At 49.2% G+C, this 27,048-nt stretch overlaps 1 protein-coding gene across 7 annotated transcripts in view; it reads left to right on the top strand.

Annotated features, from left to right (window-relative positions):
• The window catches only part of ANKS1B (ankyrin repeat and sterile alpha motif domain containing 1B), a 1,043,795-nt gene extending 1,023,283 nt beyond the window's left edge, over positions 1 to 20,512 (top strand). For 2 of the 7 annotated variants that reach the window (XM_066357188.1, XM_066357202.1), the window contains 2 exons: positions 14,891 to 15,058; positions 18,550 to 20,512. In XM_066357188.1, coding sequence (XP_066213285.1) covers positions 14,891 to 15,058; positions 18,550 to 18,657 — 276 coding nt within the window. In that variant the 3' untranslated portion in view covers positions 18,658 to 20,512. Of the gene's footprint in view, positions 1 to 14,890; positions 15,059 to 18,546 lie in introns of all 7 variants that reach the window. The other 5 variants (XM_066357198.1, XM_066357208.1, XM_066357179.1 and 2 more) reach the window with 4 other exon arrangements.
• The last annotated feature ends 6,536 nt before the right edge of the window (positions 20,513 to 27,048 follow it).

The raw sequence follows: 27,048 nt of genomic DNA on the forward strand, positions 1-27,048 counted from the left end.
GATAAGTTAGTAGCTTTGTGAGCACTGAATTAGTAGGTTTTGGAGCCCAGTGTGTGTTTTTACTTGCCCACTGGGTGCAAGCTAGGATTAAAGATGATGGCCCACTGTTGGGCAGATAAAATATATTATGCTCACTTTGTTAAAGATAACGCTGCCTACGTGGAGGCCGTTGCCCAGGTGATATTGTGAGTTGGGGGCAGGCAGGATCGTTGTAGCCTGGGGCTTGGTTTTGGGATTAAGCCTTTCCTACCCTTTTTGATGTGGGGCAGTACAATCCAATCATGCCTCAGAGAAGTGACTTTGTATTAGAGACTTCCCTATTTTGTATATTGGATTAGAGGTTGTGAAGCTACACTATAAAATGAGGGCAGAACAGGAGTTACTCTCTTGGTTCCTGGGATGATTAGCATGAGAGAGCAGAGCAGAGAGCAGAGAGCAGAAAGAGGCCATGTGGCCAGGAGAAGCAGCCAAGATGGCGGAGTGCTGAGTGAGATGCCAGTTTGTGTAGTTTGTATCTGGGATAAGGAAGGAGATGGGGAACTGAGGAGAATAAATCTGGTGAGCTAGAAACCTTTGATTTTAGGAAACTCGGATAAATCAGTGGCTTTGTGAGCACTGATGTGAGTGGGTTTTGGAGCCCAGTGTGTATTTTTTACTTGCCCGTCGGGTGCAAGCTAGAATTAAAGGCTATGGCCCACCAGTTTGTGGCTCCGTTGTTTCTTTACCGACTGTCCGAATCCAATGCGAACCTGCATGGGCCAGGCGGCTGCTGTGATAGTGGCCCTGGCCTTGGCTTCTGGCTTTACACCCACCAGTTTTTGGCTCCATTGTTTCTTTATTGACTGTCCGAATCCAGTGCGAACCTGCATGGGCCAGGCTGCTGTGATGGTGGCCCTGGATACTGGCCATACAGGCCCTCAACCTATTTGATTGTGATACTGTGAAAGTACGCAGCAATATAATGAAACGTTAAAGCGCTTATAGAACCCTTAAGATTGAACTGTATAGCACTTGGCCCAGGCTAGTCTCCTACTTAGAAAGACACGTCCTGCAGGTAGAGGGGAAGCCCTTCCTCGCCCGGCGGAGCCCACTGAAACTTACCAGCAAGGGCTTGTGGCAGGAGACACCCCGCTCCTAAGAGCAGCCGATGGTCCTGATCGTGTAAAGAGGCAGCACCCCCAGCCCCATGGCTCTAACCACGGCTGTCCACCCCCACCAAGACAAAAAAGAATAACTTGGCACTCCTGGGTTGTGTTTATCTGTATTTCCTCTCTGTGGGCATAAATCACTGCAAGTTAACCAAGCCATAAAGCCAAACGTGGGCGGATATTCAGAGAATCATAGTCACTTTTTTTTTCTTATCCCTATTTCAGAAGGAAAGGGGAGGAGGGAATGGAATGGATGTTTTAAGTGCCTTGAATCGATCCCCATTTTTGTAACATTAAAAAGGAGGTATTCTGAATTTTTCTTTACAGGTTGTTTTGCTGCATTCTTACATGTATTCATTATAATCCCCTCCCAAGTAACTTAAAAAATCAAGTGTCATGTTTAGGCATGTGGCTTTCAGAACCAGCCTGGTTTTCAGTCTCTGATCAGCACTTCTTAGCGGTATCACTTAGGCAAGAATGCCTCTCCTCACCTTCAATCTAGAGATAAGATCAGTACCCACTGCCTCCGGCCTTTGTAGGGACCCATTGAGATAGCACACACCCGTCTGCAGCACATGGCGTTCCGTCTGTCCTAGCTGCTGCGGATGGGAGAGCAGTCGTGGTGGTGGTTGTATTCCTGCTGCTGCTTTTATTATTATTGTTTTAGAAGGAGGGCAGGGAAAGAGAGAGAGAGAGAGAGAGAAACACCGGCTCGCTGCTCCACCCATTCACGCATTCACGCTGGTTGATTCCTGCATGTGCCCAACCAGGGATCAAACCCGCAACTCGGGCACATCAGGACAACGCTCTAGCCAACTGAGCGACCCAGCCAGGGCAGTATTCCTTCCTGTTGTCAAGAAAGAACCCCACGTGAGGATCTATGCCCCAGTTTGCGGTTTGCTGCATCGATAGCCCATACCTGAGAGAGAGAGTCCGAGTCTGTAGAACACACGTGTATCGAGTGCCTGTCATGAGTCATACCTGAGAGAGAGAGTCCACGTCTGTAGAACACACGTGTATCGAGTGCCTGTCATGAGTCATACCTGAGAGAGTCCACATCTGTAGAACACACGTGTATTGAGTGCCCGTCATGAGTCATACCTGAGAGAGTCCACGTCTGTAGAACACACGTGTATTGAGTGCCCGTCATGAGTCATACCTGAGAGAGAGAGTCCACGTCTGTAGAACACACGTGTATTGAGTGCCCGTCATGAGTCATACCTGAGAGAGAGAGTCCACGTCTGTAGAACACACGTGTATTGAGTGCCCGTCATGAGTCATACCTGAGAGAGAGTCCACGTCTGTAGAACACACGTGTATTGAGTGCCCGTCATGAGTCATACCTGAGAGAGAGAGTCCACGTCTGTAGAACACACGTGTATTGAGTGCCCGTCATGAGTCATACCTGAGAAAGAGAGTCCACGTCTGTAGAACACACGTGTATTGAGTGCCCGTCATGAGTCATACCTGAGAGAGAGAGTCCACGTCTGTAGAACACACGTGTATTGAGTGCCCGTCATGAGTCATACCTGAGAGAGAGAGTCCACGTCTGTAGAACACGCGTGTATTGAGTGCCCGTCATGAGTCATACCTGAGAGTCCACGTCTGTAGAACACACGTGTATTGAGTGCCCGTCATGAGTCATACCTGAGAGAGAGAGTCCACGTCTGTAGAACACACGTGTATTGAGTGCCCGTCATGAGTCATACCTGAGAGAGAGAGTCCACGTCTGTAGAACACACGTGTATTGAGTGCCCGTCATGAGTCATACCTGAGAGAGAGAGTCCACGTCTGTAGAACACACATGTATTGAGTGCCCGTCATGAGTCAGGCCCAGGCCCCGCTCCCCAGGACCTCATAGGCCAGTAAGAGAAATAAGGACATAACAAATAGGTGTGACAAAACCGTGTCCGTGCTATCTGGGACTGGTGCCAGCACCAGACAGGACGTGGGTGCCCAGAGCAGGGGCGCTCGGGCTGGAGGCTGAGTGTTTAGATTGTGTGAACATGTGGTTAGTTTGGAGATGTGATAACTCATTAATTCACTTCAGAATGACGGGCTCGGGGCATTAGACAAGCAGCTGCAATAAAGCAAGAAAAAGTCATTTATATTTACTGTGTTCACTAAGCTGAGGAAATGGACTTGTCCATTTGAGAAAGATTTTCAGCAACAAGGGTTTCAACGAAAAGGGTTGGATCTTGATAAGGGCCCCCTTTAAAGGCATCACAGGGTAGTGAACGGGCCATAGCTTCCACCAGAAGAAGAGTGGGGAGAGGTTAAAATCCAGCAGATCTGCCCTCTGCGTACCCTTCCCCCAAATCCCTGCCAAGGACAGGGTTAAGACTGTGAGGGCGTGCTTCCCTCCTGCCCCGTGAGCCCGTGCCTCCACGGAGGCTGTGGTTCCCTGAGGACAGGTGACCATGAAACACAAGTGGGTGACCTCCACGGGGAACCTGGAATGTGATGAGAAAGCAAGTCCTGATTTAGTGAGCCAGGCCCAACCTCCTTTCGGAGCTGTTCGCTGGGCTGATGGGCCCCCGTGCGCCCTTGGGGAGCATGGGGTTAAACCTCAGCAGATAGGGTAGAATGTGCTGCCACCTGCAAATATCCGGGTTCTACAGAACATTTAACGGCATGCAAAACCATTCATGGTCTAATGTCACGTGGAAAGGCAACTTCTTGAAACTGCACATAAAGTCTGGTTCTAATTTTGTAGGGCAATTCACATATATAAATATTCATAGAGCCTATAAAAGTATTTGCGTAGATATACAAGTGTAAAAAGAAAATACACCAAAATGTTGCAGTAACTATCCCAACAGCAGAATTTTATAGGGCTTTTTTATTTTCTTCTTTATGTATTTTCAAAATTTTCTGCATGTATCCCTGTTATCGTTGGGGGAGATATTTATTTCATGATTCTTTTAGTTACCTGAAATTAGCCCTAAAGAAGCTATCTCCGCCCAGGCTGAATTGCTCAGTTGGTTGGAGCATTGTTCTGATAACACAAAAATAGTGAGTTCAAGCCCTGCTCAGGGCACATACAAGAACAGGTCAATGTGTCTGTCTGTCTCTCTCTCCCTTTCTCTCTCTCTCTCTCTCTCTAAAATCAATAAATAAAATTTAAAAACAAGAAGCTATCTCAAATATGAACATAAATAAAAGAAGAAGGAGGAGAATTGTGCATTTTGGTTGGTTGACATGTCTGCCCTGAACCAGATAGGCATCTTAGCAGGATGCCTAATATTTATGTCTAAATGCTGAAAGACCTGTGATTGGGCAGTATTTAATTCTGTAAGTATAATTTATCAAGATTAATCTCTGGCCTGACCAGGCAGTGGCACAGTGGATAGAACATTGGTCTGGGATGCTGAAGACCCAGGTTCGAAACCCCAAGGTCCCCAACTTGAGCATGGGATCATAGACATGACCTCAAGGTCGCTGACTCAGCTGGAGCCGCCCAGTCAAAGCACATATGAGAAAGCAAACAACGAACAACTAAGGTGCCGCAACTATGAGTTGATGCTTCTCATCTCTCTCCATCTGTCTCTCTCTCTCTCTCACACACACACACACACACACACAAAAAAAAAAAAAAAAAATCTCTGGTTTGCACTTGAGAGAACTAACTCAAGATGTTAGCGCTAAGGAGATGTCAATGAATTCTGTGAAGACGCCCAAAATATTCTGTTATTTTTGCCTCAAGACTTGAGTGAAACAAGCTGTAGCGGAAGCTTACCCTGGGTCTCAAAAAACAAAAAGCACATGCAAAACACAGCCAAAAGAGGAATGTGGCTTCTTTCAGAGACTTCACAGAGGACCCAGGTGGAAAAACACTCTCCTTTGCCTCCAGGCCCCCGACAGCATTGCCTGCATTTGTTCATCCAGCTCTGCCCATGTGGGAGAGAGGGAAAAGGCAAGAGGTGACTCGGGCCATCCACAGTCACCCTTCCCTTGTCCTTAAGGTGCAAGTCCTCTTTTCTTAGGGACCTGCCAGGCAGCTTCTTTCCCCAGTTCCTCCAACAAATGTTTGTGGAACACCCAAGCCCTGGAGATGCAGAGTCAAATGTACTTAGACCCCTCAAGGAGGTCCGTCAAGTGGGAGAGGGGGGACCTATAAGGAGAAAATCCTGATAAGTACCCTGTAGTGAGCAGAGCGGTACCCAGGGTGCTCTGGGGCCAGTGGAGGAGGGGCACCTGCCTGAGCCTGGGGCTGGGGGAAAGGAATGCAGCAAAGGCTCCTGGGAGATATAGTGCCCCAGGTGAGTCTTCCAGGATGAGCAGCAACTCAGGAGGCAATGGGGAGAGATGGGAAAAGGATGTGTTGCCAGAAACAAGAGCCATTTTATAAGAGGCAAGATACTTGGCCATTTGGAATAGTTTTGGGCATGACTGTTGCAATGAGGACGTCCTCTGAGAAGAAAGCCAGAGCCTTGGCCATTGCATCTCTTAAGCACTGACTGGTGGATCGGGGAGCCCCACAGTCAGACCTCTGGGTCTGTGCTGCTGGGTACAAACATCTCTAAACTGAACCCCTGGCTGGCTGGAGGAAAAGCAGACAACAGCTTCTGATCAGAGAATCCTGGAGTTCCCAGGGTGGAAAGGTCACCTGGACCAGACCTCCTTAGTGCCATCTGCTTGGTGGCAGTGGCAGGTGCCCTAGACAGGGAGCTCGGGGTGGATTTAGCCCATGCAGCTGATGCAGACACGGTCCCTGTTCAGCAGCACTGGGGTAGCAACCTCTGAGGCTCCTCTCGCTGCCTCTGGCTTGCCCACCTCACCAGTGCTTGCTGCAGACACAGCTCTTGCTCGAATGTCTGTGATTGTGCCCTCTTCAGGTGTGGGTAGGGGTAGCCTCTGGTCATCCCCCTCAGCACCACACCCCCCGGAGGCCAAAGAATTAGCCAGGTCTGGGCCTGCAGCTTTCCGGGTCTGTGGAACTAACATATTTATTTATTTGTTCCTTCAATTTGTCACTAAAATGTGCTGATGTTTTTTTCAATCTAAAGGAAAGTGTGGGTCGACAGGTCAGCATGGTCTGCTGTAGACAGCACAGCTCACTTCCTTTTCTGTCACATTCACCAGACGATAGGGAGGCTTGTGTCAGAGGCACCATCCCAGCCCTTTCAGCAGTAGTGGGTTAAACGAAGTAAGCCCTTGAATAAAGGTTTACGCGAACAAATGGGCACCGTTTATACTGTGCCTCTTCCCATAAAGGATTTAAGGCAGCCTGCACAGATAGGTATGACACACCTGAAAATATAGACCTGAATTAGGGAGCATACAGACCAGAAAGGAACCATCAACACCAAGGGAAAATTTTTAACGTCAGCATGCAGACCACAGAGTTCTAAGTCCTTATTAAGGCGGAGCCACAAATTTGGCTCTCAGCTTGCTGGAGGTCAGGGCAAACAGGGAAATACAGTCATTACATGCTCGGTATCATTTTTGTTGAGTTAACCCCATCCTCTCAGAAAACAAAACTTCAGTGAGACTGAAAGAACTTTTTGTCCTGGGTTTCCACGAGATCATATTGTGTGATAGTGTCTTTTGTGTGTGTGTGTGACAGAGACAGAGAGAGAGATAGAGAGAGGGACAGATAGGGACAGACAGACAGGAAGGGAGATGAGAAGCATCAATTCTTCGTTGCGGCACTTTAGTTGTTCACTTGATTGCTTTCTCATATGTGCCTTGACCGGGGGGCTATAGCAGAGTGAATGAGCAAGGGTTCAAGTCAGCGACCTTGGCTTCAGGCTGGTGAGCCTTACTCAAACCAGATGAGCCCACACTCAAGCCAGCAATCGCGGGGTTTCAAACCTGGGTCCTCTGTGTCTTAGTCCAACGCTCTATCCACTGCACCACCGCCTGGTCAGGCAGTGTGATAGTATCTTAATGGACATTTATACAGTGACTCTCCCAACACAAGATGGTCCTTTAGAGTGTCCTTTAATGACAGTGTGGGGATGGGGCTGGGGGAGAAAACCAGCAGACTTCTGAAAGCAGTAAGGCAGGATAGCCCGCCCAATGGTACAAAACACTAGCTAATCTGGTCAGATCTGAGCTCTGCCTTTTTCTAGCTGTGTGAACTTGTGAATCAGTCTCACTGATCATGAACGTCTCACGCACAAAATAGAGATGCTCATTCCTCCTCTGTTAAGTGGTCGTGGGGGTAAGATCATCACACCAGTCACTTAGCAGGTCCCTGGGATGTGGTCAGCAGTGCCACGTGGTCGTTGCTGCTGCTACTGCTTTATCATCCCTATGAGAGGACACAGAATGTGCTCCAAGTTCACAGGTGGTCTGGCTTGGTGCAGGGGTCAAGCCTGGCACAGCTACAAGGGTGTATTGACTGCACGCCCACAGGTAACATCCACAGACAGCATTTTGCACCTGGGCTTGAAAGGAATTGTACAGTAGGAGGTCCAACTCTTTGCTCAGTCCCTGGAGTCGAGGTGGTGAGGTTCTAGGATAGAGGAGGAGATGGGTGTTCTAAACTTCAGCTGAGCAGATGTTAGTGTTGACATCGAAAGTGAAAACGGATTGGAAGCGCCTAAACGAGATCCTGGCCAAGCGAATGGCCAGCCCGCTGGCCCGGGGAGGTGAGCCGCGGCAACACCTACCGACAGAGTCTAGACTTTGCCTGGAAAACGGTTTGTAGCCCTCTCTGCCGACAAGGAGCCACTGAGAACCCCAAGGTGACAAACGAAGAACGTACTAAGATTCTTTTGAGCCAGAAGCTTTTCTCTTGCTTTTAATTATCAAAAGGGAAAAGCTTATTATTTTTTTATTACACTTTAAAATTATTCATCTGCATTTGAATCAAGCTCAAAACATACAAAGGAGTACAAAAAGAGAAACATCCTCCCTGTGGCCCCAACACTCAGTGATCACCATGCATGTGGACAGACACCACTTGGTGTTCATTCATATACAGATATTTTTACTTACAAGTCTTTTAACTATTTTTTAAATGACTCAATTCTCATTTTAAATGGCTGCCTAGTGTTCCACTGCGAGTCTCTATGTAATAGAGTACTTAATCAGTCCCCTATTAATGAAAATTTTAAACACCATAATGAATATTCTTGCAAATGTGCCACTGAACCCTGGAGCCAAAAAAATTTTTGAACCAGGAGTTTCCAACACAGAAAAATCCTAGTGCACCCAGTTAATGTAAATTAATTATCTGGTAGTCAGAGATTTTCCTAGGGGACAGACTTCCCTTGTGCTGTAATTTTTCTAACGTCAAATTGGTGAGTGTGCCCGGTACTGCCTGTGACTAGGAAGCAGGACAGTGGGAGACTTCTCTTTATTTCTCCACAAGCCTCCCCTGCCCCACGTCCTCCCGCGGGTACCTCCTGGGCACTCCCTGCAGGCCAGCACGAGGCGGGGCACCAGGGACTCAGCCCGACCCAGGGAGAGAGCCAGTTGTGGGATTCAAATAATTTAACAACCAGTTTTCTGCCCTAATGACCATTTTAAGTATTAAAAAAAAGATATAGGCCCTGGCCGGTTGGCTCAGCGGTAGAGCGTCGGCCTAGCGTGCGGAGGACCGGGGTTCGATTCCTGACCAGGGCACACAGGAGAAGCACCCATTTGCTTCTCCACCCCTCCGCCGCGCTTTCCTCTCTGTCTCTGTCTTCCCCTCCCGCAGCCAAGGCTCCATTGGAGCAAAGATGGCCCGGGTGCTGGGGATGGCTCTGTGGCCTCTGCCTCAGGCGCTAGAGTGGCTCTGGTCGCAACATGGCGATGCCCAGGATGGGCAGAGCGTAGCCCCTGGTGGGCGTGCCGGGTGGATCCTGGTCGGGTGCATGCGGGAGTCTGTCTGACTGTCTCTCCCTGTTTCCAGCTTCAGAAAAATGAAAAAAAAAAAAAAAGATATATCTAAAGATAGTTTATTATTTCATGCATTTAGTACTTAAATAAGAATAAAAGAGGTACATAAAACTAGATTGTTATAAGGAAGAGTTTTAAAATAGTAATGAAAAAATATTAAATAGTTCCTAACAAAAAACAATAAAACTGTTATTTAAGGTATTTCCATATTGCTTCTCGATTGATGTCCTCATTTGCAATATTTTTCACCTGTGGATGGAATGAACATTACTATGGGCACTTAGACTACGCTTTGCGTAGGTGAACGTTCAAAAAGAGTAAGGAATATAGCCTGACTAGCTGGTGGCACAGTGGCTAGAGCATCAGATTGGGACACAGATGGCCCGGGTTCAAAACCCCAAGGTCGCTGGCTTGACTGCACGCTTATCTGGCTTGAGCACAGGCTCACCAGCTTGAGTGTGGGATCATAGACAAGACCGGAAGATCGCTGGTTTGAAGCCCAAGGTCACCAGCTTGAGCAAGAGGTCACTCTCTCTGCTGTAGCTCCCCAGTCAAGATACATATGGGAAAGCAGTCAATGAACAACTACTAAGGTGCCTCAACAAAGAATTGGTACTGCTCATCTCTTTCCCTTCCTATCTGTCCATATCTCTCTGTCCTTCTGTCTCTGTCAAACACAAAAAAAGAGTAAGGAATATAAATTTGTGATTTCCATATTGGGCAGCTGCCCAGGTGCCCACCTTAGAAAGAAGCCTAATTAGAAGTGCCATTTTAACAATCCACTGAACTCAATGAAAAATTAGGTATCGATTCTGCTGAACCGGTGTGAACTCGCCGAATCCCCCCACTGGACATGGCTCAGCCAGCGTCCTGATGATGTTCCGCTGCAGTTCTGGCTTCCTTAATGGGCCCACAGTAAATACAAGCTGCCTACACAAGTCTCCCATTTGCATCATAAAAATAAGGTTGCTTCCTGGATTACAATCAGGATCCATCCTTAAAATAGGATGGCTCCTCAGCTTCCTCTAATGTAACAACTTTTTTTAAAAAATTTTAGAGAGGAAGGGAGAGAGAGAGAGAAAAAAACAGATTTGTTCCACTTACGTATGCACTCATTGGTTGATTCTTCTACATTCCCTGATATGATGATTGAACTCACAACCTTGACATATCGGGATGATGCTCTAACCAACGAAACTACTGGGCCAGGGCTAATGAAGCAATTCTTTTTTTTAATTAATTATTTATTTATTTTAGAGAGGAGGGGGGAGAGAGAGAGAGAGAGAGAGAGAAGTGGGAGGAGCAGGAAGCATCAACTCCCATATGTGCCTTGATCAGGCAAGCTCAGGGCTTTGAACCGGCAACCTCAGTGTTTCCAGGTTGACGCTTTATTCACTGTGCCACGACAGGTCAGGCCTAATGAAGCAATTCTTAATCCACTGATTAAAATACCTGGCGGGGCCTGACCAGTGGTGGTGCAGTGGATGGAGCGTCGACCTGGGACAGTTAGCACTCAGGTTTGAAACCCTGAGATTGCTGGCTTGAGCCCCCCCCCCCCATCACAGCACGTATGAGAAAGCAATCAATGAACAACCAAAGTGACACAACTACGAGTTGATGCTTCTCATCTCTCTGTCTCTCTCTCTCTCTCTCTCTCTCTCTCGCTAATAAGTAAATAAGTAAAATAAAATACCTGGTGGAAGGTCAGGGCTTCAGAGGGCAACTGCTCCCATTGAATTGTGACTCCCTGCCTCCACCAGTCTGCTGGAGAGGGAGTGTTGCCTGCATCCCTCACGTCACCCTCCCATGACCGACAGGGCCGCCACGGGGTGAGAATCCCTGTGTTGATGGTTCATGTCAAGTCACAAAAGTCAGCCTTTGCCCGGAGGCTGCCTCTCCACTAGTCCTGACAGGAGGGCTAGGCACATTGCGTGGCTCCTAGGACCCTCAAGAGCACAGCCTACGAGAGCGCCCGGACCCACCCCCGCCCGGCCAGGTGCTGTTTTCCGGAGCAAGTTATTTACCTTTCTGAGCTCAGTCATCTCACATGCAAAGTGGGAATAATCATAGCCCCACAGCACAGCCTTGTTCATCAGGACTGAATGAGAGTCCCTGTAAAAAACAGTCAATAATAAATGTCAGCTGGAATTGACTTTAGTTAGGTCAACTGTTATTCTGTGACAGTCCAGTAAGGTGGGTGCTGCCTGTGTTGTTACCCGTTTTTAGATAAGGAAAGTGCAGCTCACAGCATGCTCTTCCCAGCAATCATCCCCCACACCTGCACCAAACACTCCCACACGTGGGCCCCCGCTTTCAATGGTGGTGTGTGTAAGGTAGAAAACACTCAAGGCCATAATAAGTGTGCTCCTAGAGACTCATGACGGAAAGACTAAGGCGGGAATTTTCCAGTAAGCGAGGAGGTGCCGAAGGAGCCACAGCCGGAGACGGCCGCGTCGCAGCGTTTGAGGTGAGGTTCGTGAGTTTCAACTTATACCCCAGGAAGGCAGTCAGTAACTAGACATGAAGAGTGACTGTGCCGCCTAAAAAGGACATTCCAGCTCTGTGGCTTGGGTCAGCCTGTGTGAAGGGACACGTCAGTGCTTACTGTGACCTGTGACCCCGATGGGTCGAGGCACGAGCCGCTTCCCCACGGCCGGCTGGAGCGGCGGCTCCCCAATCAGCCCTCTGATGCATCCAGCTCATCCTCAGCTCCGAGACCAGTGGTTCCTCCTCAGCTGCCAGAACGAGGGCCCCACCAACCTTCTCTAGGATCGCATGGTGTTCCGGTAACCTGTGGCTGCTTAACAAACCAACCCCAAATCTGGAGGCATAAAACCACCATTTTATTATGTTTGCAGTTCTGTGAGTCAGGGATTTGGGTGGAACACAGCAGTTCTGCCATTCCCTGCCCGACAGTATCAGGGGCCTCTGCTGGGTTGGCTCCGCGGGCTGCAGACGCTGGGACCACCCGACTGGGGTCATCTGTCTGAGCTTTGTGTCCTCTCCACGCAGCGTCTCCTGGAGCTCGAATGTCCAGGGCGACTCCTTTCCAGCGTATCTGGAGCCTGGGCCAGAATGGTCGCTGCCTTCTCCCTGGGCAGCCTCCCCCACGGCCAGCTCGGCATCCTTGTCATGGATTGGCAAGCCGGGTGCAAAGGAGGAAACAGGGCTAGACCTCACTGATATTTCAGGGTTATCTTTGGCCTCATCCCGGTAGAGCCCCAGCTGTGATAACGACTTTCTTCCTGGTTTTGTTTGTTTGCTTTGTTTTTGTTTTGTTTTGTTTTGTTTTGAGAAAGAGGCAAAGAGACGGGTAAGGGAGGGAGAGAGGGTGGAGAGAAAGAAATGAGAAACATCAACTCATAGTTGCATCACTTTAGTTACTCATTGATTGCCTTCACTGGGGAGTCTCAAGCCAGCACCCCCAGGATCATGTTTATGATCCCACACTCAAGCTGGCGGGCCCACGCTCAAGTCAGCGACCATTGGGGTCTTGAACCTTGAACCTCAGCATCCCAGGTTGATGCTCTGTCTACTGCACCACCACCTGGTCAGGTTCTTCCCGTTTTAAATCGTGGGTTTATTACTAAGAAGGAGGAGGAAAGAGCCTTCCTCCCCAGGTCAGACTGTGTCCCAGGTCCCCTCTGACCAGCGTGTGTCCCCTCAGAGCCCTGGTGTATTGGTGGCACAGCTCAGCATAAAGCCAGCTGCTCCATGCATCTTGTGCCCATGGGCTCCCCCACAACCCCCGCACAGCGTCCAGAACCAATGCCTCAAACATTGAGGTGACAGAAGGTACAGGAGTGACAATGCCCAGTTCTTTACTGTACATAATCCTAGAAGAACTCTGTGTAAGGCATTCTAAAATACAACAGGAAACAAGACGTCAGGGAAAACAGAAGCCAAACCAGGAAAGGCCATTTGGCAAGAAACCTCAGGCCCAGAGTCGGCTCTCTGAGTCTTCCCTGAGCGCTGGACTAACACCAGGAACTAATTAAAAGTGAAGGGGCAGAGCTTTTTACCCAGTCCCTTCCAAACCTTGACGCTTCCCGTAATAGTCATGTGAAAAGTCCCACTTGCTCAAATGGGAGTCTTTGTCTTTCATTTGAAGACGCTGGAGCTTTAAGTAAATCTCACTTTGAGGAACTTGTTTTTAGGTCAATGATAAAGGAATTCCCGCTCATTAAACTCCCTATTTCAGCACCTGATAGCTGCATGGTGTTGCGTTACTGAATCGGCCATCTTCCCCTTAGTCCAGTTGCCCATCAGGGCGCAAATATCTGCCACATTATCCTGACAAATGGACATCAGCCTCTCCATGATAGGTGACCAAGACCAGAAGCCCACGACATCACATGGAGACTACAGAAGTCCCAGTCCACCTTTCAGAGGGGGACCCATCACATGCTAGGAGGCAGAGCTGACAGTGGCGTGAGTGCCAGGTGTAGGCAGCAGAAGGAGCCGGCCCTCTTCATGCAGGGATGGCCAGAGCTGAGTGCCAGCCCTCCTCCACTATCATTTGTTGGTGCCTTACAAATTTACCAGCCTGACTTATGCTTGGAGGCAAACATGGGCTCCGTGTTCGCGGCAGGTGGTGCCTGGCTCGCTGTGCGAGGCCCAGTGTCTCCAGGAAGCACGCCCCTGTCACGTGGGGCCGTCATCTCTCAACAAGTAGCTCAAAGGAGAGAAGACATGTCCTCTGTCAAACTGACCCTCATTCTCTAAGGCATCTCCCTATTTGGGTCTAAGACTGTTTCGATCTGGCATCGATCCGAAATCTGGTTGATCCAGAAACCCATGGGCCCCTCCACGTGGCCTCTGAGAGCCATCCTGCATCTTCCACTACGTCTTCATCAAGTGGGATCAGTCCCACACAGTTCTCCTGAGAATCGTGGGAACTAAGCTACTCCATGCACTCGATGGAGGTGGACGGAACGGGGTGGGAGGCATAGATCAAGTAAGCAGGATGCTCTTTCTGTGGACACACAGACAGTCTAAGGACATTCCTCAGAATGAAACAGAACACACCTGCTCTCTGTGACCAGTCGGTGCCCACTTTGAATGTGCTGTGACCCCAGGGTGTTGTCAAGACCTTTGGGGTCAGACAGGGTCCTGCTTTCTCATCGGGGCAGAGCTGTTCTCAGAAGAGAAGGCAGGAGTCTGATTCACATCTGGAGAAGAGAAAGAAAAGCTGGAAGTCGTCTTGGGGGAAGTGATGGAAGGTCTGAAGAAAAGAACCTTCCTCTCAGGCGCTGCTTGGCGCGGCACTCGGGCCTGACAGAATCGCCTGTCTCTTGCTGATTTGGTGATAAAATATGGAGTGAACCTACCGAGAGAGCAAATGCCTCGAGAAATAGATGGGTAATTGGCTCTGTTTGCACGCTCGCTGCTGTGACGGTGAGCCACCACGGCAGCATGACTAATGCCTATCCCCTCCGCCTAAATTAGATTTTGATTGTGTTTCAGATTCACTGAATCACAGATGTTGGAGGTGGAAAGATCCCAACTCCTGAGGAGCACCTCCCGCGGAGCATGTGGGATTGTCACACGCAGCGTTTAGGCACTCTCATCCCAGCCCTGGCACGGCCTGGGGACCACGCCCACTGCCCACCAGTGCGGGGCTCTGAATGGAAGAGGCTCCTGGGCCGGGGGCGGGGCCTGCTCCCCGTGGGGTGGAGTGGGAAGTAGGCTCCTTTGCTCAGCTGTAAACAGGTGCGTGGCCTCAGTGACTAATGTCTCATATAGGCCCTATGTTGGACTCAGAGTGTCCCGTTCTTCACAGAGTGGCACAGACTCACTGCGAGTAACCCAGGGTCCCCACTGCTTCACCCCCCACGGGCTCCTCCACCCCTGGACTAGGTCGTCTGCAGTGGGTCACAGTAACCGCTTTCTCATTTCTCTTGCAGAATTTAGCCTATGAAATCATCCTAACACTGGGACAGGCGTTTGAAGTGGCTTACCAGCTTGCACTACAAGCGAGGAAAGGGGGGCATTCCTCCACACTTCCAGAAAGCTTTGAAAACAAACCCTCCAAGCCCATTCCCAAGCCCCGCGTTAGCATTCGCAAGTCCGTGGTAAGTAGAAGACACAGCTGTCGTGGAAACCTTGATCGGGAGGGAAGAGCTGCTCACTGGGCGCCTGCCTGCCGGCCTGGGTGTGGTCAGAACCCAGGACCCGCCCTCCCTTCGTCTTTTCCTTGTCCCCCTACCCCTGCCCCCGGCACGGGTCTGTCATCCTCTCAGCCCTGTTCCTGCAAAGTACAGGAGACCATCTGCCTGAACCTGGAGGCTCCCAGGAAAATCCCATTTTGTGTGTGAGGGGCCTGGGCACTGTGCCGTCTTTGGTGAGTCTCTTCTGAAGATCCCAGCTTGGGAACAATGTTCCCTGAAGCTTCAGGCGCCCCCCACCCACCCCCATCCCCCAGGGGCAAAGCCCTTGTGAGCCCCTGGCCTGTAGAGAGGTTGTCAGAGGTTCATGGTGACGCTGTCTCTGCCCAGAGCTGGAGGCGCAGTGGGCAGTCAGAGCAGAGCTGCCCGGTGCTGCGGGATGCCCAGGTGGCCCGTCCCTTTGTCCCGGCTGAGGCTTCCTGAGAAGCAGTCTCTTCCAAAGGTGTGGCCCCTCTTCCTCACCTGCCCCCTCCAAGAATTTCCTCTCCTGCCCTCCCACCAGCTCTGCAGACATCCTGTCTGAGCAGACTTTCAGGACTTCAAAGCAGCCCCCTGTGGTATCCCAGAAGCTGGAAGACTCCCAACCAGCTCCTGCTCCAGCTGCCTGCCGAATGGCACCCTGGGAAGGCTGGGGCTGGGGAGGCGGGCCTAGCCTTCTGTCTGTAACTACCCCCTTCTCCCCACCACCCTGTCCCCAGGGTCACAGGGGAAGTATAGCATTTGCAGTGTTTGTAGAGGCCCGCCCTTTTGTGCCCTTGGGGCTTCTTGTTAACAATCTGCTTTTTGGCCTCTCCGCCTGTCACTATTCTTGACAACCTCAATGTCCAGGAGATGGTCCCCACAGCAGCTGCCTTCTGTGTTCCTTGTAGGCTCACTTCTGGGGTCTCCCCCCCAAAAAAAGCCCCCCCCCCCCAGCCATTCACTCTGTGCCCCTCCCTCATCACAGACCATCAACAGAAATTGTGCGTCCTCAGAAGCTCCTTCCTCAGACACCGGGGTCGCCCTGCTCCTCCTCCCACGGCACCCCAGCGCCCTCCGCCCCCGGCTCCCAGGCCCGGCACGCCCCCACAACTCCAGGCTCACGTTTTCCGATTTCCTCTTCGGTATTGAACAAACATCTGCAACTTAGTAAGCTCAGAGCAGAGTTGTTGGTTTTCCCCTCATCGCTGCCTCTGTCTCTTGATCCTGCCCAGCTCAGGGAACGCCACAGCCCTTTGCTGTATTGCTCAAGCCGGAACCTAGAAGCCACCCTCGGTTCCTGGCACCCCCTAGGCCCCATTCCCAAACCTCGAGCAGCGTCTGTCCGCTCAGCCCTTGAAAGCTGTCTCAGACCTGCCCACTCCTCTCCTTGGCTGTGTCCCTCTTCTCCTCCAGGGAAGGTTCCTCTCCAGAACTGTGGTAGCACACCTGACAGACGCCTTCCCCCACTCGGCACCCGGCGTCATTGTCTTAAAACAGATCAGAGCAGACCCTGCCTCCGCTCGTAAACCCTATTTCCCACCACACTCCTCTGCCGCGCACGGCCTTCCTGTCCCTGGAAGACAAAGCTCACCCTGCCCGCTGTTCCCCCACCCCCATTTCTGCATGGCTGCTTCCGTCATTCAGGTCTCTGCTTCGGAGAAAGCTTTTTCTCGGCCACACTCATCACAGTCCACCGTATCACCTGCTTTAATTCTGGGTAGCATTTATGAATGGAGATTTATTGTTTATCTTCCCCTACAAAGAAAATAAGAGCTAAATATCCAGGAGTTTTCAGAATCCTTTTGTGATTTCTCTTGGACTGTTATATTCATTCTCGTGTGGACTGGATAAATCGGTCCACGGCAGGTGCCTCTCTCTGATGTCACCCTGGCCCCCACAGACTCTGCCAGAAGAGCACTGAGGGCTCACCATATGGGCTCATCGAATATTAGTCATCTGGAAGGCCTGAGAACTATGAAAACACACAGTGCATAATGCTCTTGTGCTCTAAGGGCCTCAAGATTCCGTCCCCCGCAACTGGTGTCCATGTTCCGTTTCCCTCGGCTCCAGTTTTTGAGTGCTGGGAAATATTGGGATTCCTGAGAATATGTGCAGTGCTCCCCACAGCCTTATGGGGATCCAACCAGACCCTGTTGGAAGGTAGCCAGTGGGCATGGCTCCCACGGCCTTCCAGCAGGTTCCAAACCTCACAGTGCAAGAGAAATGGGAGAGGCCTCTCAGCTGCCTTGCCCAGTGCTGCTGAGCAGAGCTGGGGACCAGAGCCAGGGGCAGACGTGGAAGCACCAGAGTGAAGCAACAGTTTGGTGAAGAACTTGCCCAGGTCTTCCTCAGAGCTTTGTATGGGCAGCATGACCTAGCAGCCCTGCTCACCTCTTCACCTTCAGTTGCCTCCCCTCTCGTCTCCCCATCTGTGAACTGACTACACCTTCCCTCCCCTGCCCTCCCCAACCCCTCCCTTCCCTCCGGGACTTGGCACATGCTGTTCCCCTCCCCCTGCCTTCACCAGGCAAACTCGCTTTCCTTCAGGTCTCCATTTGGACATTACCTCATTCTTTTTTTTTTTTTTTTCCATTGATTTTAGCGAGAGAGGAAGGGGGAGAGAGAGACAGGAACATCGATCTGTTCCTGTGTGTGCCCTGACCGGGGATCGAACTGGCAACCTCTGCGCTTTCAGGACGATGCTCTAACCAACCGAGCTATCTGGCCAGGGCTGGACATTACCTCATTCTTTTAATGTTACCTATTCAACAAGTATTTATCATGAGCCTACTGTTTACTGGGTTGCCAGGAGCTTTTCTAAGTTCTGGTGAAACAGTAGTGAACAGACCAGACCAAACCCCGTCTTCCTGAGCATACAGTGTCGTGGAGTATACAGATAAACACATAATGATTAAACATAACAATGAGAAGAGAGCAGGAAAGCTGGGGCACTATTTGGGGCAGGCACACAGGTGAGGAGGTGATGTTGGAGCCGCCAGCTGAATGACATCAGGGTGTGGAGCATGCAGGGGTCTGGAGAGGAGCATCCCTCTGGCGGGCTTGGTGCTCGGGTGCTGCAGAGGGCCGGTGTGGCTGGAATGAAGGTAGGCAGGCAGGGCCTCCGCAGCTCGCCCCGAGGACTTGGGGTTTGCCCTGTGATGGAAATCACTGGAGGCTTGATCAGGGAGTGGCATCCCCTGGTTCACCACCTCCTGGGAGCTCTCCTGGGTCCCTGACGTGGGGTCAGTGGCTTTCCTGTGTGCCCACAGAGCACAGCACTTGGTCTGTATGCAATAAATGTGATCAAAAGAACGAATAAGTGATTGTCACAGCCAGCGCCCATCCCTGACGTCCTGCCAGGGCGGAGCGTTAGGGTGCGTGCTGGCGCCCCCTACCGGTACCGCGTAACAGGCATCAGCCTTTCTCTTTTAAAGCAGATCGACCCATCTGAGCAAAAGACTCTGGCCAATCTGCCGTGGATTGTGGAGCCGGGACAAGAAGCCAAGAGGGGAATTAATACCAAGTATGAGACCACGATTTTCTGATACTCACCGTCCTCCCGCCCGCGTGGTGCCTTGCACGCCGAGCAGTCGGAGCAGGCCTTCCTTCCCGCCTCCGTTTCCACCCAGCCCAGGAGGAAGACTGCTCTGTTTGTGTGGCCTTGTCACAGGCGAAAGGCCACTGGCCATTCCTGGGGACGTTCTTTCTGCACCAAGTGACAGAAAGTGCAGGCGAGACCTTCCAGCCGTCAACCCTGAGGCGCGAGTTGAGATTTCCGCTGATTCCCGACTCCCCCTTGCAGCCACCACCCAAGGTATTTCTAATGACTCGGCCCCAGCGCTTGCTTTGCTGTAGTTGGGGATAACACCTTAAAAAAACAAAGTACAGGGGATCTCTAATACTGCCTAAAAGTAAAAAATCTTGGGTTTTTCACTGTCAGCAGTTTTAAAGGTAGAATGAGAACAGAACCACCCCCATAGAGCATCTGTAAAATCATTATATCGCTGACCATTTCATGCAACAAACAGGACAAAAACCACCCCCACGGTGGCCAGGAAATCCTTTCTCCCAATTTCTATCTTTGTGGGGGTTGTTGTTTTTTTATGTAATCAACTATGTCGGATAAAGAAAACCTTTACATCTACGAACTGATTCAAAATTTACGAATGATTTAAAACAGAGGAATTTATTATGCACAGGAAAAAATGTGTCTTGTATTAAATATTTTTTACTAAAAGAATGTTTCATTAATGCATTGATAAGAAAACTAGGCTAGTCATGAGGGATGTTTCTAGATTCATTTCAAATAACTCGATCTCTACCACTCCTACCAAGAGGACGGGTTCGGGCACGGGAAGCCCTGACCACCCGCCCAGAGCAGGAGATGCGGGCGAGCGGACGCGTCCGACCCAGAGCCGGTGCAGCCCTAAGCGCGCAAAGTTCGTTTTTTTTTTAAATCTTAACAGCGTTTTAAAGAATATGTTAAAAATAAACAACCTAGGGCTCCTGCTGTCAAGATTTCTGTCGTGGAAACCTTGTTTGAGAGAAAGGTGTTAATAAAATTCTACTGCAAAAATTTGTTTTCTAGGAAAAAAAAAAAATACAAAAAAAAAAAAAGAAATTCCAAAGTAATAAAACTCTTTTCTTGAAACAGAAAACTAAATAAATGTTTGCTTACTATTTGATTAAATAAAATTTACTTACATTTCTTTAAGGTATTTTAATTTTTTTAATGTCTCTGTGGAGTATTTGTATGATAAACATCATAATGTATATTTATGTAGAATCAAATTATATGAACAGTACCAATATCATTATAGGAAAAAAATAACATTTTAATGAATATTGTTCTAACCAATCAGATTGTGAATCATTTTGAAGTTCATTATAGCGCTATTGATAAATTGTGGGATTGTCTTAATGTTGTTTTGTTTTTTTTAATTAACAGATATTCTTTTAAACCTGAGGTTATCAGTTACATTCATCAGTTGATGAGTTTGGAAAGATAACTTTTATTTCAAACTGACAAATGTATATGGTTTTAGCTCAGTGTGGAAGAACTTAATACTATATTAAATTACTTGAACTGAACAGTTCCATGGACATATTTTGCCTACTCACTGTTGATATGTACGTAGTAAATGGAGAGAAAAGTAACACGTATATGGCACCAAAAGGAAATTGTATAGGAGCAAAGTAAATAGTAGCTTTGCTGATACAGAAACCTATGTGTAAATATGCTTGGGCTTCCAGTTATAAATTTTGTAATTTTTGTCATTATTTATATCCTCTAAAAAAAAAGCACACAAAATAAAAAGGAAATTGTACAGCCAGTGGTGCTTGGCATCGTTCTGTGAGCAACTAACTCCCTGCTTCCGTGTCGGAATGGAACCAAAGGACCAGCCTTCTCAGCATCCACAGCTAAAGGGATCTTTTCATTGGCAACAGTATTAAGAAAATGTGCTCATCTCCAAGTTCAGCCAGTCTAAGATACAGTGGCCTTTAAAGCTTGAATTTTCAGCCAGAATGCCCCCAGTGTCTTAGTTGAAATATTAAAGTGGGCTGTGAGGAGGAATTGCCAAACCAGCAGTTCCTGAAAGAGGACGGACTGCAAACTGGGTCACTTTATAGGGGGCAGCATAGATGGAGGCTGGGCAAAAGAGCTGCAGGTTTGTCTTAGTTCAGGCTGCCAGAGCAAAATATCATAGACTGTGAGGTTTAAACAACAAAATTATCTCTCACAGTTCTAGAAGCTGGAAGGTCCAAGATCAAGTCTAAGCTGGCAACGTGGGTTTCATTCGAAGGTCTTTGCTCTTGGCTTGCAGGCGGCTGCCATCATGCTGTGTGCTCACATGACCTCTTCTTTGCATGTGTGAGCCAAGGGTGGAGAGCTTTCTGGTGGTTTTTTTTTGTTTTTGTTTTTTTTCTGTATTTTTCTGAAGTGAGAAGTGGGAAGGCAGAGAGACAGACTTTCACATGCGCCCGACTATAATCCACCCGGCATGCCCATTAGGAGGTGATGCTCTGCCCATCTGGGGTGTTGCTCCATGGCAAACAGAGCCATTCTAGTGCCTGAGGCAGAGGCCATGGAGCCATCCTCAGTGCCTGGGCAAACTTTGCTCCAATGGAGTATTGGCTGTGGGAGGGGAAGAGAGAGAAAAAGGTGGAAAAGCAGATGAGTGCTTCTCCTGTGTGCTCTGACTGGGAATCAAACCCAGGACTTCCACATGTTGGGCCAACGCTCTACCACTGAGTCAACTGGCCAGGGCTGGTGTTTCTTTTGATAAGGGCACTAATACCATCATGAGGACTCCACCCTTAAGACCCTGTCTAACCCTAATTATCTTCCAAAGGTCGCTCCTCAAATACCATCACACTAGAACAGGGGTCCCCAAACTACAGCCCGCGGGCCGCATGCGGCCCCCTGAGGCCATTTATCCGGCCCCGCCGCACTTCCAGAAGGGGCACCTCTTTCATTGGTGGTCAGTGAGAGGAGCACATTGACCATCTCATTAGCCAAAAGCAGGCCCATAGTTCCCACTGAAATACTGGTCAGTTTGTTGATTTAAATTTACTTGTTCTTTATTTTAAATATTGTATTTGTTCCCGGTTGTTGTTTTTTTTTTTCCTTTTTTTTTTTTCTTCTGTATTTTTCTGAAGCCGGAAACGGGAGAGACAGTCAGACTGACTCCCGCATGCGCCCGACAGGGATCCACCCGGCACGCCCACCAGGGGGTGAAGCTCTGCCCACCAGGGGGGCGATGCTCTGCCCCTCCGGGTCGTCGCTCTGTTGCGACAGAACCACTCTAGCGCCTGGGGCAGAGGCCAAGGAGCCATCCCCAGCGCCCAGGCCATCTTTGCTCCAGTGGAGCCTTGGCTGCGGGAGGGGAAGAGAGAGACAGAGAGGAAGGAGAGGGGGAGGGGTGGAGAAGCAGATGGGCGCTTCTCCTGTGTGCCCTGGCCAGGAATCGAACCCGGGACTTCTGCACGCCAGGCCAACGCTCTACTACTGAGCCAACCGGCCAGGGCCCCCGGTTGTTGTTGTTGTTGTTTTACTTTAAAATAAAATATGTGCAGTGTGCATAGGGATTTGTTCATAGTTTTTTTTATAGTCCGGCCCTCCAACGGTCTGAGGGACAGTGAACTGGCCCCCTGTGTAAAAAGTTTGTGGACCCCTGCACTAGAGGATTAGAGCTGCAACATATGAGTTTTGAGGCGACATAAACATTCCATAACAACATTTATCTATCCTTTCATTTATCCTAAAACACATGCCAGTTGTGAACTGAATGATAATAGCACCATGTTAGAGACACACTGGGGCAATCAGTGATTCACATTCCATACCCTGTGGCTTTCAGACCTCCCCACTGCTGGATCCAAGTCTGTTCCTGTCCAAAACACACGCCAACGCAATCTTGTGCTCCCGGCCTCATATGTAGAGGCCCAGGGATTCGAACCCCAAACAACTCAAACAATCCTGTGATGGGGTAACATTCACAGAGGCAGAAGAGCAGGTTTCCTGAAGGAAAGATTGGGCTGAAAATTTAGATAATGCTTCAACTGAGCTACTTTGGCCCATTTTTTATCTTTGCTAGCCACCAAAAGGTCAGTAATCCTCTTATTTGTTATCTCTGTGGACCCAATGCTTATTTGCATCAATTATGCCCCTGGCACAAAGCAGATGGCACACTGCAATTAGAATATGTTAAGAGTTGAATAAATAGAATACTTACATAGGTGTCTGCAGCCTGGAGGGAAACAGAGCCCCCCCCCCCCCCACCAGCAGAGACCCCTAGCTGGTGATGGCCTGAGGGGGGATGGGGAAGGAGGGGCTGCCTATAGGTTGAGGGACTTGGCCAGGTGCACGGACCTCAGCAAGGGAGCAGGGATGAAAATACCGTGATCTCACTCTCTACCGTCCATTCTGCATTACCTGAACCCACGAAGCCAGAGGGCAAGGAGCCCGCTGATACGGTCTGCACAGGGCAGCCACCAGTCCCCACTCAGGCAGGAAAAGGGAAGAGTGCATCTGAGCCCCAAGCAGAAGAGAGCCAGCCCACACAGTGAAGGGATTTGCAGCTAATCCTGAAGGGGAAATTTGACACATTGGTAACTGCAGTATTCATTGGGGTGGGGATCCTTGAATGCTAATATTATTCCAAAAAGGACTTCGATTCAAGTACTCCATTAATTTTTTTCTTCTTAAATTATCTTCTATGATAAATCTGGGTGAATGAACCCTATGAAAATTATGCCCATTTAGTTCATTAATAAGTCATGGAAGTGATTTTTCTCAAGACATACCAGATTTTTTTGTTGGCATACTTGGGAATCTTGCTGGCGCCTATGCTGTTGGGGCATGATGGGGCAGAAGACAGGCTTAGGGAAGGAACACATGGCCAAATTCTCAAAAAATCCATAGAAGTTCACACTTGGACCAAGTAACATTGTTCCTAAACTATTTCTGAAAAGAAATGAAAATTTGATAAATGGGGTAAGCCCCGAGTTCTTACTTCCTCCACAGAATTGGAATATAATGACCATGTTCACAAGTCTATATGGAATAAAGCCTTTTTTTTTTAGACATAAGTTTTTCAGTTCTCTTTCAATACAAACTATTCACTGAGTGTGTTTCTTGTGAAAATTAATCAATCTGACAGTTATAGATTCATTTCCTTAAAATCAGGTAAGCAGCTAACACAGTCTAGCTGCACCCAGGCGCCCCGCCAGACACCCCCATACTCCACGCCTGCCTCCACCCCCACCCCACCACCCACTGGCCCCAGGCACGGGGAGCCCAGCAACAGGCTCCAGTTCTCCGGTTCTGTAGCAGGCTGAGCGCTGCCTTGGGCCTGTTGTGCAGTCACTGCCCCGGATACCGTGTGATTCCCTTCGTAGCCACGCCCCAGCGCTTACTTTGGGTGGTGAGTTGGTCCTGAGACTCTGGCCTGACCTGGGGAACATCAATCAATTCTACTACTTGTTTCCAGGCTTCATCTCACGTCACTGAAAACTCTCTCTGTGCCCTGGGTAGCGCCAGTGAGGGGTTGCTAATGCCAGGATTATCCTTCCCACCCAACAGACTGCACTCTGTGGATAACTCGTAAGGAATCATAGCTACAAATTATTTAGTGCCAAAACAGTTTCTGTTTTCTTTTTCTCTCCAAAACCCCAGAGACCTATATTTGAGAAAGCTGCCTGGGCATTTAACCAAGAGTAATGGCCGGTGATGCAACGACTTTTAAACATATATCAGACTGAAATAAAGTTTCATGTCACAGCTCCGGGGGTCACCCCGGCTGAAGGTGACAGCCACAGCAGCCAAGACTTCCTCCGGGGTCACTGCTTGGTTCAGACAGCTGAGGCACACACAAGCCAGGTAACAGACTCCCGCGCACAGCGGAGCTAACGTGCACCGTCAAGTCCTGACATTTAGGAGACCTCTGGGCCAGTGGTGGGATTCAAATAATTTAACAACAGGTTCTCTGCCCTAACGGCAGTTTTAAGTATATAAAAAAAAAAAAGATATGCCCAAAGATAGTTTATTATTTTCTGCATTTAATATTTAAATAACAATTAAAAAGGTACACAAGACTAGATTATAAGAGTTTTAAAATATTAATGAAAAAATATCAAATAATACCTGGCAAAGAAACTGTTAAAATACTTCCATATTGCTTCTTGCCTGACCTGTGGTGGCATAGTGGATAAAGCATCGACCTGGAAATGCTGAGGTCGCCAGTTCGAAACCCTGGGCTTGCCTGGTCAAGGCACATATGGGAGTTGATGCTTCCAGCTCCTCCCCCCTTCTCTCTCTCTGTCTCTCTCTCTTCTCTAAAATGAATAAATAAATTTAAAAAAAAAATTCCGTATTGCTTCTTGATTGGCGTACTCACTTGCAATTTTTTTTCACCTGTGGATGGAATGAACATTATTACAGTGGCTTAGAGTGCACTGTTGCACAGATGAATGTTCAAAAAGATAAGGAGTATAAATTTCATTTCCACATTGGGCAGCTGCCCAAGCGCCCATCTTAGAGAGAACCCTGATTACAAGTGCCATTTTAACAACCAGTTCACTTCACTGAACTTGAACAGAAAATTAGGTATCAGTTCTGCTGAACTGGTGCAAAATGGTTGAATCCCACCACTGCTCTGGGCTGTGTGTCAGTGCCATAGTAAGAGCATGACGAGACGGAGGCACTTGCAATAGCCAAGTGGCTCCCAACAGTAAAGCAGTCCAGATTCCATACTCCATTCATTTGTTCTCTGGATGTCTCAGCTTCTCAATCAAGCATCCCAACAACTGCTCCCTGGGGAGTCTGTGACTCCGTTACTGCCTCTGGTTAATAAGATGCGGGAGTAGGGAAGTAAGATGCCTCCTAGTAAGAAGCAGCATGAGCTGGTGGTGTCTGACATTTGAGAAGCTGATTTCTCACCACTTCTCAAAACTGCATGTTCAGTTTTCTGAGACAAAAAAACAACAACAATGTGTGAAGTGTTGAATCAGAGTAGACTAGGAGAGAAGACAGGCATGGAAATTCAGGAATTTTAGCAGGCCATTTCTGGAGTGTTAGTCTGGGGAGGTGGCGAGAGGCTGCACACTCAGTCGGCTTCGGGGCTGTACAGGTAATGAGCGAAGGGAGGGCTATGACGACCCACGGAGTACTTGCCTCATCTCAGCGGGCAGCTGCCACTCAGTTCCAGCCGGTTCTTGCCAGGCAAAAAGGAAGGTCGCAGATCAACAGATTTTCTAATAAATCAGGATCTTTATGCAAAAATCAACAGATTTTCAAATGCTGGCAACAAAGAGTTTTAAAAAAGAAATGAGTCAAAGTTCATCCGTGGGCTGGGCGTGGTCCATGCATCACTTCTTTCTGAGGCTTGCTGAGAATCCACCAAGTTTCAACGGCCACACGACTAGATGCCCTGTTACTTATCAGAAGACGAACAGTGTGTCTGTGGCTGAGGTGAGGGAGTAGGGGAGGGAGGGATGCGGGGTCACTGGCATCAGCTGAACTGATCTTCTACCCCACGTTAGTTTATGGGAGTATCAGGAACTGAAAGACCAGATTAATGTTGCTTAAAAAGGGAGGGGTTGACTTTTCTCTAATGTAACATGAACTGCAGAATAGTACAGAGCAGAAACCAAAGCTTCCTCAGTATTTCTACTCTACCATCCTTAGCGTGAAGTATCCAGCTGCAAGGTCACCTCATGATCACAAAACGGCTGCTGGAGAGTCATCCAGCACACACACATTCCAGGTAGGAAAATGGATGGTAAGGATCAAAGGGCTCCCCAGTAAGGCAACCTTTTACGAGCATCCCTGGAAGCTGGACCGCACAACTTAACTTTCATCTCAGTGGCCAAGCCAAGGGAGGGGGGTAAAATTAAATGTGACGAAAGTGCCCAGCACAGAGCCTGGCACATAAACTGCCTGTAAGGAAGAAAAAAAAAAATAGTTGTTCCCCCTTTCTTTTTTTTTTTTTTTTCCTGAAGCTGGAAATGGGGAGAGACAGTCAGACAGACTCTCGCATGTGCCCGACCGGGATCCACCCGGCACACCACCAGGAGCGACGCTCTGCCCACCAGGGGGCGATGCTCTGCCCCTCTGGGGCATCGCTCTGCCGTGACCAGAGCCACTCTAGCGCCTGGGGCAGAGGCCAAGGAGCCATCCCCAGCGCCCGGGCCATCTTTGCTCCAATGGAGCCTTGGCTGCGGGAGGGGAAGAGAGAGACAGAGAGGAAGGAGGGGGGGTGGAGAAGCAAATGGGCACTTCTCCTATGTGTCCTGGCCGGGAATCGAACCCAGGTCCCCCGCACGCCAGGCCGACGCTCTACCGCTGAGCCAACCGGCCAGGGCCTGTTCCCCCTTTCTTGTTCCTAAAAAAGATATACTGTCTTAGAAAGTTACTTGACAGAGTGGGTCATGTC

Source organism: Saccopteryx leptura, chromosome 1, assembly GCF_036850995.1.
Source record: "Saccopteryx leptura isolate mSacLep1 chromosome 1, mSacLep1_pri_phased_curated, whole genome shotgun sequence".
In the NCBI taxonomy this organism is placed as follows: Eukaryota; Metazoa; Chordata; class Mammalia; order Chiroptera; family Emballonuridae; genus Saccopteryx; species Saccopteryx leptura.